The 15437-nt window shown below is 42.2% G+C and overlaps 1 protein-coding gene across 2 annotated transcripts in view; it reads right to left on the bottom strand.

Annotated features, from left to right (window-relative positions):
- Positions 1-12820, bottom strand: part of ME3 (malic enzyme 3) — a 118122-nt gene extending 105302 nt beyond the window's left edge. Inside the window, exon 1 of one of the 2 annotated variants that reach the window (XM_015639712.3) lies at positions 12525-12820. In XM_015639712.3, coding sequence (XP_015495198.1) covers positions 12525-12698 — 174 coding nt within the window. In that variant the 5' untranslated portion in view covers positions 12699-12820. The remainder of the gene's footprint in view (positions 1-12524) is intronic. The other variant, XM_015639707.3, reaches the window with a different exon arrangement.
- Positions 12821-15437: the final 2617 nt, after the last annotated feature.

Here is a 15437-nt window from a genome sequence, read left to right as displayed (position 1 = left end):
CCTTCCCTTCCCTTCCCTTCCCTTCCCTTCCCTTCCCTTCCCTTCCCTTCTTTATTTTTTCCCAAGTCTTGATGTTCAAATTCAATAGTTTCTATACCTCACCAAAATCTGGAAGCCACAGCTGGGGTTTGTGTGTCTAATCACAGCCTCACTGCACTGAAAGAGTAATCTGTGACTCCATTTTATACTCAGGTTGGAGAACATTTGACATAAATGATGCATTCTAGTATGCTTCTTGATTTGCAGAGCAATAACTACGTACCTTTACTACTTCTAGTATATTTTCACATCACCTGTCGTTTGTCAGGTGAATTAAAAAACATGAATAGAGATGCTTTTCTTAAAGAATGTGCTCTGAGATCTATTCTCTCCTGCACAGGTATCTCAAGGCATTCCATCTGTTTCTACCTAGATTTTCTGCTGGGGAGAAATATAAGGATTTTGGCTGTTGCCCTATGATTTCTGAAAGTCCAGGAACTCAGAGCTTCAGTCTCACATGATGAATTAGTCTGCAAGTGGACATTAAATCCACTGCATCCCAAATATGATCAGCCTCTACATATGCACAGACTATATGCAAAGGAGATGCTGGTTAAGTAGAAGCCCCAGGTATATGGTCCATCTCATCCAGAACGGAGGTGAGGAATATCTACAATGCAAAAGGTTTGTCCATATGGTCTAGTAACCATGCCCACCACAGATCTGGAAAGTCTCACATACTTGCAGCTCCTCAGCTCAAGCCCTCAGCCTCACCTCTCCTAGCACCATTCTTCTGCCTGGATAGGAAAATGCAGTGCTTCCCCAAAGTAAAGGGTGAAGCTTCTTTTCAAGAGACATAAAGTGCTTTCCATAGTATAAAATTACTACAAATCTGAAAGGAAAGAGGCTCACAGTACTCCAAGCAAATTTGATTTGGGCCCCAAATCGGGGTTCACTGCAAGCAGCTCAGACTTTGAGAAAATATTCCAACACTAGGAAAATTAAAACCAGTGATGAACTGATAAGGTGACTCTTATCAATGAGTTTATGTCTCCTACAAGCACACTTGATACAGTACTGCAGTTCAGAGAGTACATTATGATGGTGCCAATCAGACTTTGAGAAAGACTTGAGAACGGTTCCAGCTGCTCTGTGTCCTAGCAGATCTATAACCACGTTCACCACTGCTCTTCCCTGCTCCAACGCTGTGCCATATTTAAGCTCCTGTGAGATGTTACAGTTATTCTCTGACAAAAAAAAAACAAAACCCAAAAAGTTAAAAGCATCTACTTTACTGAATTTGCTATTTCTCAGGAAATACTAATTGAAAACTTCTTGCTCTGTGTTACAAATTGCAGCACAAATATTATGATTCTGTAAGTCAAACAAGATTAATATCCCTCTTTCCCTGCAGGAAATCCTAATAAATGCTACAAGGGTTTCCAGCTTTGCAGGAAGTGAAACTGCTGGACTCTCATACTCTTTTATATTTGGCTTCAGTGGGAAACTCATTTTGCAACTCCATCAAATACCGGTTACATTCCTACAAGGAAAACAGTCCAGCTGCCAGTCAATAGGACATTCGACCTTGCAAAGAAACCTGAAAGGCACTTGTACAAAACAACAAGATCTCGTTACAGTTGCACTGTCACTGCCAATTCCATTAAAGCTTATCTTTAAAATGTAATGAGCTGTTTAAAAGTGGCCAACACTAAACCCACTTTACAGCAGCAGCCAGAGTCTTGCTGCTGCTTTCCAGTGCTTTCCCATCACTTCCTTTCTATTTATATGAGAAATTACTTTGTTATCTTATAACTCCAAATACAGTTTGCTATATTTAGTATACATACTAAATACAAAACAATTACTTGCCTCTAGGGAGAGTGCCCCAGTTTCATTCTGCTTTCATAAACCCACCCCATTACCCTCCACCAGTGGACATGTGGGAGGTCACAGTTCAAAGGCACTTCTGGAAATTTTATTGAGCTACAAGAACTCTGCAGGGCAGCTTCAAGCTCTCCAAGGCATCTCGGTGCCCTCGTTTTTCCTCCAGCAGCTCTTGTAAAAACATCCAGCTCTTCTTGCCTGCATGCCAGAGGACAGCTTCTGGCTTTTGAAAGGCATCACTGAGCTGGTCACCCCAAAGCTACTATGGAAGATGAATGAGTTTAGGCAGACAACTGTGGAGGCCCAGGGGCCTGTTACCAAAATGCCTCAACCCTAGAGGGGCAGAGGGAAAAGGGGAGAGATGCCCCTCTAGAAAAGCCTAAGAGAAGGCCTCCTTCCCATGGGCCTTTTGCAGCCACACGTTGGTGCCTTTTGGGTTCTGGTGTTCCAATAGTGTGTGGGGATTGATGCCACCCTTGTTCAGCCCCTGTTTACCATTCATGTACCCTTCCTAGAATGTTCTTCCTTCCCTTAACCCCTATTGGCTCTGCTTTGACACATTGTTCCACCCCTGTTATCCCCTTGGCTCTCCCAAACCTTACCCATTCCCCTGCACCACTTTCCCTTATCCCTATGGACCTCGACCCCTTTTGTCGCTCATTTAACCCTGTGCCCTGAGCCCAATCCTTGGTTCTCATCCCTGCACCTAATCGAGGCTGTGTTCAATAAACCAGTTGTTGGATTGCCAAATGGGAACCCATCCCTTCGTCTTAAATCATCAGCATTTTCTTTGGTGTGCTCCAGGCCCTGAGAATGCTGGTTGCTCTCTGGGATCTCGTTGCAGCACGCGCCATAACAGACAACATTAAAATAAAGAATGCTAACATGCGCTTGTGATTTTTATGACACACGACTGTGGGAGTAGCCGGAGCCTTCATGGGATTCTCTATCAGTAGAAATTGATATTATTGGTAAATTCCATTTTTGCTTGGAGACTTTGGCTTAAACAATCAGTAAGCACAATTTTTCATATATGCTTTCATTTTAATGACCATTTATTAACAGAGCAAAACAATGAAATTTGACACTCTACTACCATTAACCTTAACAGTTTATAATGAAAAGGACCTTGTATCTTGAATGGAGCAGCTGCTTATTCCTAAATTCAAAAAAGGCTCAATGTAAAGTTGACTGAAGTTAACAGAAACCCTCCCAATGACTTAAGCCTATGCTGCCCCTTAGAAACCAAAAAGCAATGCTCAGGCAGAGCTCTGCTGTTGCAAACATTTTTTCCCCCTAGACACAAGCCAGGAAAAGCTGCTGGCATCAGCATACGGAGTGAAAGGCACGTTCCACGTCTCCTTCAAATAAATACTGCTGCACATCGCAACCTGGGCAAGTTACCAAACCTAAGAGGAATCTGCTGCATGTGTGCAATGAGCAACAAGTCACAGTGGTATGTGCGCTGAAAATCCTCACAACTTGAGACAAAAAAAAAGTATTTTATTTTACCTTTACCTTTGAACAACTATTTCTGTGTCTGAATGTAATTTACAAGCTCATGAGCCACCAATGGCAGCCAAGAGTGAGTATAAATACTCACTATTGAGTATAAAGTAGCAGAAACTGCAAAACAAGCCTTTCTGCATTAAGACCAGCAGTGAATTCCATTTGGAAAGTTTTCTATCTAGTCGCCTACCTGGAGCACATGGTCACATCTATCATTGCTTTTCATGGCTTTCACACATCAGCCACTGTATCTGCCAGGCACCAGGGGAAAAGAGTGGCTTTCACTTTTTCTTCCCAATATCCTCATCACTTCAAATACTTTGGGATACTCTCCCACAAACTGTGTGTCTGTCACCACAAAACACCTGAACTGTTAAGCTGTTAGTACAAGTGTCTTTCACACTTCTGCAACCATTGTACAACTTTTTACTAACAGAGTAGTGTCTGCTGGAATTCAGACTTTATGCTCACTCCACTACTGCAAATGACCTTCTCTTGCAGATTTTTTTTTGGTTTTTTTTGCTAGGTTTTAAAGAGCTTCTGTTGTAGAAAAATAAAATACAAAACAATGGTAGATATAATTTTCAGATTTTTTTTTCTTTCTCAGTAGTCAGATTAGCACTTCGGCAAACAATTTTTGTTGCTTTTCTCATTTAGTGGCTAGATCTAGAACCCTTCATACAGTATTGAGGGAAAGAAGGGTCTTGATCCTCCAATAATTGTGATCAAGGAACCTGATTTACAGAGGCAGTTGTTTTATCACAGAAATTAGCTACAGACACAAATGACAACATGAAGACATCAAATTCCTTGTGAGATAGGAAATGGCTAAAAGTGAGAAGCTTTTAGCTTTGGTGGTGGTGGGGTTGTTTGGGGGTTTTCTTGTTGGATTTTTCTTTCTTTGTTTATTGGAGCAAGTAATCTATTGGGATAATTAAAACTGAGCTGCTAGAAGAAGGGCTATGAACATGAAGATCCATGGCCTTACTTCTCCCCTTTTCTCCCCACCTCTAAATGATTACACACAATAAAACAGATTATCTCTTGCTCCAGACTCTGCCCTACTTACCTGCTTAGACCATCTTGACAACAGAAACCCTTAATAATCTGGACGCTTCAAAAAATAACAGGATTTGGCAGTTTAATCCATTCTCTCATTTATAATAATCACAAATAATGCAAATAATCATAGCTGAAATCACCTGCAGGTTTTACATCAAACCATTTTAATGAAGATAACACAGAATTTAATAGTTTCCATAATGAATTTAAGCACTAGGCAATGTGACAAATCCATTAGCCCAGCCAAAGAGAAAATGTTCAAGATATCTTATCCAGGAGAACACAGCACTGTTGTTTTTGAAATAACCTATTTTTTCCAATACTTAGAGACACAATGAAGTCTTAACTACATGTTTTATAAGACTGAGCACAACTAATCCACATGGACTTACTATAAAATAGACTTACCACTTTTTAAATTAGACATACAGAATAGAATTCTCTAAGGTGTGGAGCTATTTGTTTTATATACACAACAGAGAAATGTACTGAAAATCTGTTTCAGTTCTATGTTTCATGTTAAAAAGGTAACGTGCAACAGAGAAGCTGCAAAGTAGAAAATGTTGATATGCAGAAAACTTTTCCATTGGCCTTATTTTCTTTGTCAGAACCATAGTCTACTCAGTTCCTGTCTTAGTTTTGTGTTTGGCAGCTGCAGAACTATAAAAATCTTTGCCATTTAAAATATTTTTAGAAGAATGATATTGTATTAGGCTGACAATACAGAAGTCATTTATCAAAATGTCACATTGTCTGGAGAGACAGATAGCAAGTGTCACCCCTGGGCCTCAAAGAGGAGGTTAAAAAATTAAAAACATGCTCATCATCTCCACTAGAGCACATTATAAACTGAAAGTAGTCAAGTTTGCTGTTAGGCTAAGCCTTCTATTGAAAGAGAGCTAATTTTCAGCAGTGTTTATTCTCCCCCAAGCACCAAGGCCTGTCTGACCTGCTTACAACAGCTCTAAAGCTAAGTCTGTCCCAAAAGAATTTCTTTGGATGAGTGCTACAATAGGCTGTTCAAGGTTTGGTAGCAGGTCTGTATTTCAATGAGAAAAAGACAGAAAAATAAGTAACAGAGGAAAAAAAAGAGACAAAACAAAACCCAAACCAACAAACAAGCCTAAAAAAACCCAGAAAAATCTGACTATCTATAGAACTGCATATCATTTAATAAGATATGCAGCGGCAGAGACAAGGGTTCCCCCATGCAGGGCAGCATCCAGCTTTCAGCTACAGCAGCCATGTGTATTGGCAGCTTCCCTGTCAAGCTTAAGGCCCAAACTCTGCCAGGGGCTCAGTGCTAGAAATGCCAGAGTGCTGCCTGCATGGGGGCACATGGTGTCTGAGGCTCTCTTAGAAGTGAAGAATGAATAAAACACCTGAAGTACAGGAGAGCTGTCAAAAGGTATGTTTGCACAGTGTCTCCCATTAGCCAGGCAAGTGACATGGGGCAGGAAGGTAGATCAGCATCATTTATAGCAAGTCAGAGAAATAAAACTATCCCAAAGCCCTGGAGGGACCTAAATACTATAAAAAACTGTAACTGTTCCACCTTCACCAAGGGGTATAAAGAGAGCACAGTTACTCATTGAAGAACAACCTTTCCTTTCTCATCTCTGAATGAAGGTCAGTAACAGCACCAACTGTTCTTCTGGAGGTGACTGCTGCAGAAGGTAAAGAGGAATTCAAATTTACATTCTCTTAATCCAAAATCAAGTCAAATTGAATTGGCTCTAGGTCCAGTTTTGTTTAGCAAATGCCAGATCGAACACACCAAAACAAAAAACTTAGGAGTCAAAATCTGCCACACAGCATTACAAGGCTGTCAGACCCATTTCTAGCCAGTACCTTACTGCATGTCCAAACCACGTAAAAGCAAAACCAAACCACAGACTACAGCTCTCCACTTCATCTTGGAGATCAGCACTGCCTTTCAGCACCTTCAGGTGAATCATCACTAATTCTAACAAACTCCAACGACTCATCTCATCGAAGAGCAGCACACAGTCTCTAACACCAGTGACACTGTATGTCGTGCTACTTAGTGGGGCAAGGCTTGGAGCATGCCAAGGTCAGTGGAGAACACACTGTTCATCCCACTCATAATATCCCCAGTCTTCCTGCAAACATCTACCACGGTTCCAAAGTAATCAACTAGTAGCTTATCCCATATTTCAATAGATGCAAGGAATAGGAATGTGAACAAGCTGCAATATTCAGCACTAAATCCATTCTAACTGCAACAATATCAATTTTCATATTCTTCACCTAAGAGTTTGTGTTACTTAAGTGCAAATTTTATTCAAGTGCCAGAAAATCTTAGTCCATCCTATGAAACCAGAGCTGCATTCATTCTTGGCTCAGCCTTACCAAAACATGCCTGATGTAAGGATTAAGGCTTCTCCAAAAGAAGGGGCATGATAAAAAGAAAACAACATAAACAGCTGCCAAACTGATTAACTTCCTCAACTTAAAGGCACTTTTAAAGGTATTTTTACAACATTTTCAAAAAACAGAAAGAAGCATATTGTTCCAAAACCAATTTATTTTTATTAAAATCTTATACTGAGTGCAAGCATAAACTCAGCACTTATAAAAGCTGCCCAACCAATGCTTCCAAGAACTCTCAATCTCATTTATAAGGGCTGAAGGGAAAACAAGGACCAACATATTACTGGGTTAGTACAGCACAGAGACAGGGTCTGCATGAGCACCCCTCTCACCCTCACAGCAACAGACAGTCTATGCACTTCTGAGCTTTTCCATGGGAGTGCTACTCCCAAAGCATTAGCAGCATCCCAAAGGGGAGAATGAAGTGCTGGCAAGAGGTTATGTGGGCAGACAGGAAGGCAGATGGCTTCTTGGTTTGGCTATGAAAAGGGAGACAAACTGGAATCCAAGCTGGGTGAGTAAAGGGACTTTTCCAGGCTGCTGCTAATACCAGAAGCACCAACAGATTTAGTTTGGGCTCAGTCTGCTGACCACACCATAACAACAAGTTCTTTGGCATCAAACCATTAGGAAATGTCCTTGCCAAAAGACAGTCTGGACTCAGAAAAAGATATGACTGACACTAACACCAAGCAAACAAAAAAAAAAGTTCATACGCCAGGATTATGGCCAAAACAAATCTAACTGAGCAATCTTATTTCCAGAATGCCACCACATTTGTCAAAATATTTGGCCAAAGCTCATGGCCTTCGAGTTTGTTTCCAGTTGAAGTCATGGGGGATACACACACCTTGCCTTGACTAATGAAGTACAAACATGCTCTGGGCACCATCAAAGGCTCATCCCAATGACAGTGCTCCAGCTCACTCACATTTCAAATCTAGAGTATTTAGAACCTGATTTGATAAAACAACATGCCTCATCTATAGTTTTAACTTAATTTAATTAAATTAAGGTCTAAAGCTGCTTGGCTATGAACGTGTCTTGTTTGATAGCCCTAGAAACACTATCATACAATCAGGTCAGTTCATGTACATGAGCATCCTGTCTCCCAAAGCAGCCACAAGCCTTAAGAAGAGTAAATAACACATGTTAATAGGATACTCTTCCACTGTACTCTCCCATCTTTTCATCATTTTCAATTTGGGGACTTTCTAAGCCAGGTGTTTTTTTAGAGTATTTAGTAAGCCCCAGTAGAATTTTTTTTTCCTCCCTAAATTAACTTCTCCAGTCTAAAATTTGTTCTCCAAAACTTGCTCAAATAGTTACAGGCTCTTGAAAAAATATGAGGGGAACCTCTAAACTCTGCCCACCTCATACTCTTGCTTTGCAAAACATCGATGGCAAGTTAACAAACACTGGAAGGCACACACTTAAAGCCCCATGCATCACTCCATTGTTAATGTATCTGTCCAGACCTAAAGCAAGCCAACTGAAAATTCCAGCTGCAAAAAAACCTCCAGTTGTAAGAACTCAACCTTGTGGATTTAGAGAGATTCACTACTTTGAAAACAGAATTCTGCCTCGATTTGACCTTGCCAACTAATTTCAGACACACTGTTCTTGTGCTCATTATTGTTTTTTTTAAATCAAATAACTTTACAAATCCACCTAATTCTAGCCCTGTTTCACCACAGCTGCTAAGTGCAGCCATGTGCAAGATCATACAATTTGTTTCTCAGCTGCAGTGGCAAATTACTGACACCATTCAAAGAACTTTCAGTCAGCTCAATTTCAATCTCTGCAAAGCTGAAGGACAAACAACCTTTCTGCAATTGAATAATCTATACAGCAGTACATTCAAAAAATGCTGCAGAAACCTACACCAATTCTTTAAGGTTTGATTCTTACAGATCAAGACTAGTAATTTTGTTTTGTTGGGTTTTTGTTGGTTTTTTTTTTGGTAATTCATTATGACATTCCATGAAAAACAATGGAGAACATGCATGCACATCAAAAGAGTAGAGAGCATTATCCAGATGTACTCAGAGACCACAAAGTCAGATCTCTGCACTGCACTTGCAGGAATGTTTAATGGATTATCTCAACCCTTCAAATAGGGCAATATCCTGCCACTCCAAAAACAAACTGTGACCTCCAGTGCTGATCTGTTTGTCATGGCAGATCTCCAAGCAAGCATGATTTATCTCGAAATTAGAACTTGCAGAAAAATGCAAGAAGTGTCATCAACCTTCCAGTCAGATGCCATGAACAAAGTTGCAGTCCATTTTGGATATGACAAGATTTTTGAGTCCCTGCAAGGGTGTGTGGTCAAACGGGGAATTGGCCAGCTCAGCCCATGGTCGTTCAAATACAGAAAAGGCATATGAATTTGTGACAGAATCCCTGGAAAAACTGGGAATCATTAAAGGCACATCTGAGATGAACAGAATTGCACAAATCTTAAGAACTGACAGCAGTGACAGAGAGATCATGACACGGCCTTGACCACACCAAACACAAAACAGCTTTGATAAACAAGGCAGTGGGTAAGGGAAGCCCCATCTTTCCTCCCAGGGTCTCAGCATCAAATCAGCTTTTCACAAGGCTGAGGCCCCACAGCAGAACAGACTTATTTCTCAGCAAGTCCATTTTCATTGGCTCACCACAGAATACTCTTATTGGTGCTCGCTGGTTGTTTTTATGTTTTCCAATTTTGCGGCATTCGAAGTCTAGGAAAGAACTTCTTCATGGAACACTTCATAAAAACATGTGACAAGTTCTTCTTCACCCTCTTGTTATTTCTGAGACTCTTCAGTCAACTAAGAACAACTGCTATTGCCTTTTAAAGCTGCAAGTACCTCTCACTAGAATGCAGATGTTTCCCAAATCCTGCCCTTGGATTAAACATGGACTGTCACACTTCACAACACAAGGAAGAACAGTATCTGAATACTACAGTAAAAGTAGTAAAAAGAAATGTAGCACATAGTAAAAAAAGACCAAAGGGAAGAAATAGCTGCAAATTTATTAAATACATAACTATTTTTTGGATATATTCTTCTTCTCAGGCAGCTTTGGAAACCAGGAGAATTTCTCAGAGGATAGCCTGCTTTTACTTTTACTAATATTTAGGATTCTACAGAGGACCTGTCAGCAGCGGATTTTGAGCCTGCTTCTTCTTCAAAGCACCTTCAACCTAGTAAGCAAGCAAAGACTTGGATCAATAACCTCAGACTGTAAATCAGTCTGCAATTCTGCTGAAGGGACAGTGTTCTTCATTTAATAAATACCACACACTTCACAGCTTCAGACTGACAGCTTAAACTTCATCCAAAAGCTATAAAAGAGCCAGGATATTGAATAAACCAGCAAAACACTTGCTGCCCAAAGTCTCACTTCTGAACATTTTTATCAGAGGTTCTTGGAGAGATGTAAGGACTATTCCCTGCAGAGCTACTTGCAATCAGTTGAAAATTTAGATTAAAGTGAGATCCACTGCAGAAAAACAGCAATAACCCCATGCCTGCATTTAGTTACCAGAAGGGTAAAGAGCAATTGATATGTGAGGAGAGCACAACAGCTGAAAACCTACCTAAATTAGGGATCCCTAATTTTGATTTACACTACTGCAGCTCAGCAGACCAAAGGCCACCAATTCCACACTGGCAACACATGAACTGCCTGAAACACACCTTTTCAGCTGAACACAGGTCATTTACAGGCTACAATGAATTGTTAAGAGCCACAGAGGAGCAGAAGCCTGTTTAGAAAAGTCTGGAAAGAGGTCTTGAGTGTTTAGCAATGACAGGTTACCTAGGTGCATACACGGGCAGTCCTTATCTCTTACCTCAGAGCTTAGCCATCTCTGTCTTGGCTTGGATGCTCTGTAGATGATTATCTCTGTGACTGTAAGGTCTGCACTGACTGAGGAACATGACAAACAGCAAACACCCAGGCTGGAGACCAGCTGGGAGACTTCTCATGGCCAATTAAACATGGCACACTACAGTACATTTTTCCTCCAACAGGAACAGTTTTCTACTCTTCTCTCCACATGGCCAAAAATTCCACTTAGACATCAAGAAAAGTACTTTATTTCACTGGAGAAAGGAAAACACTTAAGAAAAGCCTCAGTTCTGAAAATTACAAAACAGGACATTAAAATCTACTCTTGCATCAGCCAGATTCAACTGTTTGAACTGTTTTAACTGTTTGTTATTAATGCATTACACAAAGGTTGAAGTATTAGTTTTTCAGTTCTAATCAATATATGCAATAAAACTAGAAACACTAGCTATGTGACTCTTTGTAATTACCATGAAGCACTCATCAAAACTTCTTAACGTCAACAAATGACTGTTATGATCTAGTTGGCAGTCCCTTTTCTCTTCAGCCATACAGACAGGCACTGTATCATGATTCAAACCAGACTGCCTACAAACTTGTTGCATATTCAGTAATATCCAGTGTCATGGCATGCCTTGGTCCTTTGGGATTCAACTCTGTGGATGCTGAAATGGTACCAGAAGATGCAGCTCAATGTACAGCATCCTACACAAAGCAAAAGTGGTCATCCAAAGTGTCTCCAGTCTGGAAGATGAGATAGGAGGCTCATGGACTGGAAAACTGTGTACCAATCATATGACACATAGTCACAGCCCAGTCAATCGATCAATTTCAATACCATGTTTAACACCTGCTCATTTTAGGTAAATTATGCACTTGTAGTTATTTTTAGTAATATTAACACAAGAAAGTAAATCCCAACATTCTTGAGTCTGACATATTTGATCCCAAAATTGGCACCTAGATTATTTTTTTCCCTTCAAATTATGGAAAGGCATAGAAAAGCACTGTACAGTTAAGTTAAGGGATCTCACTTCACACATTTTGTAGACTGCTGAAAACTTTCTCCAAAAGCATTATTTTTTAGTTCTTATGATAACTGTATTGTTAATGTTTCCACAGTATTGAGGATAAATACAACTTCAGCCTGGCAAGATGCTGCTTTGGTAGGGGAGCACAGACAGCTATGGATATGCTATAAAAGAAAGACTGAAAACAAGAACAGCCACACATGCTTGCTTTACCATGATGGTGTGAATGACCCGTTTCACTACTACATGTGTAAAACTATATACACATATACACACACACACACATACATACATACATACAGATATCTATATCTATATATCTATATCTATCTATCTATCTATCTATCTATCTATCTATCTATCTATCTATCTATCTATCTATATCTCAGGTTTTGGCATTTGACTTTAAAGAGAAGCCATGCTTTGTCCAGTGCAGGTTTCAGGATTTTGCGTTTTCAGGAAAACAGCTTCTGTTCCCAGGCAAAGGCACTTCTGTCCTACCCAGGCTCACTCAGTGCCACTGCGGCAGCAGAACAGCGGCCGGAGGGGAGGAGGCATGTGCCTGACTGCACAGGAGACTGCAGTACGGAGCCAGCAGCTGGACATCCATCACACATCCCCAGCTGTGTTCATGTCAACCCGCGGCCGCTCCCCCTGCCCAGCATTTCACTCCCGTGGGAGCGGAGCCGCTCCCAGGGGCCGGTCCCGGCTGACGCCGCCACAGGTACACCTGCCATCCAGGCCCTTCCCCACCTCCGCCGCCCTCCCCGAGGCCGCGCACTCCCCTGCAACACCCCCGCCAAAGGCACCCACCTTGTTGAGGTGCGGGTTCCTGATGATGTCGTAGCCTCGCTTCTTGACGGCCGAAGCGGGGGTCCCCGTCTGGCTGCTTCGGGCCCGGGTGGCGGCGAGCAAGAGCGGCCCCGGGCCGGGCCCCACCGCCCGCAGCAGGCGGCGGGCGCAGACCCCGCCGCACACCGGCACCATCGCTGCTCCTGCCACAGGGAGCCCGGCGGGCCCGGCCCGGCCCGGCCCAGGCGTGCCCGGCCCAGGTGTAGCCGGCGCGGCGGACCCGCCGAAGCGAAAGGAAACCCAGGAAGCAGATCCCGCCGCAGCCCCGCGGCGGCCGCCCCTCCTCCGTTACCTGCTAAGGCTCAGCCGGCGGCGCAGGGGAGGGGGAGCCGGGACGGGCCCGCCCCCGCCGGAGACAGCGACACGGCCGGCCCGGGACCCGGCGGTGGGAGCGCGGCTGCCCGCCGGCCCTCGCCCCCTCTGCGTCCGCACTGTGTCCCCCAGCCCCGATAAAGGGCGTCGGGTGGGCGCTGCTGCAGCGCCTGCGGACCCTGGACAGGGCCACGGGACGCCAGCGGGACGCGGAGCAGGACAGCGGAGCAAAGCTGCTCGGAGGAGTTGTTAGTACTTACGGAGCATCTTCAAAGAACTTTTCGGTCCATGAGTGTGAACAACCGTGGTTGGTTTGGCATTTCCAGCCGCATATAATCCTTAAATTCCCTATGTGAAATTCATATACACAGTATATTGTACATATAATGTATTTTCTGTGTATGTAGTTATATAATGTATATAACCTGCTTGGTTTGTGAATTTTTTGGTTTTGGTTTTGGTTTGGTTTTGGTTTGGTTTTGTTTTACAAATGAGCTGTTTTATCCTTTAAAATGATGAAAACATCATCACCACAGCCACTTCTTCGGAAAAAGCAGTGCTCTGATTACCCCTGAAAACAGTGGAAGATTTGTGTTCAACTTCATCTCAATTTCATCTTAAGATCAACACCACTTCTGTGTCTGCATCCCTCTCATGAAGTTCACGTCTGCTTTGCTAGAGGGACACTCCCCAGCTTGTCCTTCCATTAGTGTTGATCCTTGCAGGTGTGTTTTTTAATATGCTTTAACATATTTGTGGATAAATGATACTATCCATGCAAGAAAGAGCAGATTGCGGAGCAAAAGACACCTAGATGGATATGGTTGTTTTTCTTTGCCTTGCCTCTAGGCACTCAATAGAATACACTGTTGCATTTTGATTCCACAATCTTATGATTTCTCCCTGAAGAGCACATGGCTTCATGCATTGTTTTTAGTGTGTTCAGGATATTTACACCTCTGCGGTAGGCAATGATTATATTCAAACCTCATACTTGAGGACTTTGGCAACTTAATATCTACTAGAACTATGGGTGGGAAAAGACTCCTAGAAGTAAGGTGGTTTGTCTGTCTTTCCGTCCTTCCCTGAAAAATTGGCCATAGATGGAGACACACTTCAGGGAAGACCCAGGTGGTGGAGAAAAGGAGTATGTGCATCACTGAGCTCAGGTGAGGGAGACTACAACTGCATAGAAGACACAAGAAGAAATATACCACTATTCCTACTTATTTTTTCTTTTGTGTAGCTATAAACTGGAAAAATCTAGAGATTTCAATCTCCTCAGGAACAATTTGCATAAAAGCCAAGTCAATATTATGCCAGCTTGCCAAAGCTCTCTTCCTCCCACCAGCCAGTTGGTACACCAGCCACCACGTCAGTTCTCTGAGATCTTCATGACCTGCTCTGGACTTGCTCCAACAGGTCCACATCTGTCTTATCTTGGGGGCCTAGATCTGGATGCAGCGCTCTGGGTGGGGTCTCATGAGAGAGGAGTAAAGGGGGAGAATCCCTTCCCTGACCTGCTGGTCACACAGCTTCTGATGCAGCCCCGGGAATGTAGGCAGGGAAATGGAGGAATCGTTTGCCTCGGGCTACACATCGGGTCGAATGGCAAAGGTGGGAATTGCTACACAGCCCTTCTACAATGAATTGATAAGAAGTGCAAACTGGGGAGTAAGGGAAGTGCTGTATCTGTAGTGTCTCATTTCTAAATGGGCTGCAGAAATGGCTGCATGTGTGATGTCCCGTTGTTGGCTGCTGAGGTTATTGGACAGGGCTATTTTAACAAGTGCACAGGATTATAAGCATTTTTGGCTCATGCACATATGGCCACAAGAAGATATATACACATGTGTATGCTTTTGACTTTACTGTTACTTTGTGGACTCTTTCACATATTTTATTTCCTTAATTTTAAAATTCTAGCTTATGTGCTTCTCAGAGAAGGGATGTATATTATATTTATAAGTGTAAAAATTAATTTTTCTCTGCAGCCACAAATTGTCCCCTACTTTTGTGCAGCCACTGCTTGCAGGGGCCATCTCATCTTTTACCTCCTGTTGGCTGACAGTAGCTGTCAAACTGACTTTTTCATCTTAGTGAGAAATAAATTACAAATGCTGGGCCTCTAAAATTCACCTGGCACTGCAAAATAAAGCTTGAATCTGATTTAGATTCATTATCTCCTGGCTGCAGAGTGCTTGCTGTCAGATGCACGAGTGTACTTCGTCTAATGTGAAAACCTCTCTTGAAAGCAAATTGAATAAAAGAGATGGTCAAATTCTTTATTAAAAAACTAGAAAGAACATTACAAAAAAGCCATAAAAGCAATGAAATTCACACTTATATTCATCATTGAGGTCTTAGGATTTTTTTAAGCTATTTTTCAGCAGCAAGAGGGAAACAATGGTTTGTGAAGTGGGATTCCATATACACTTGGGGATTTGAGAGTTGCTACAGAATTCAATTGAAAGTGTGTTACAAGACCCAATTTATTCCTCCAGTAATTTAAGAAACCTCTTTGTGCTGTGGCCTTGCATTTAACAGTTTGGCATCTAAGAG

This window comes from Parus major, chromosome 1 (genome assembly GCF_001522545.3).
Source record: "Parus major isolate Abel chromosome 1, Parus_major1.1, whole genome shotgun sequence".
In the NCBI taxonomy this organism is placed as follows: Eukaryota; Metazoa; Chordata; class Aves; order Passeriformes; family Paridae; genus Parus; species Parus major.
The sequence above is the reverse complement of the archived record's forward strand: the minus strand, read 5'-3'. Positions and strand labels throughout refer to the sequence as shown.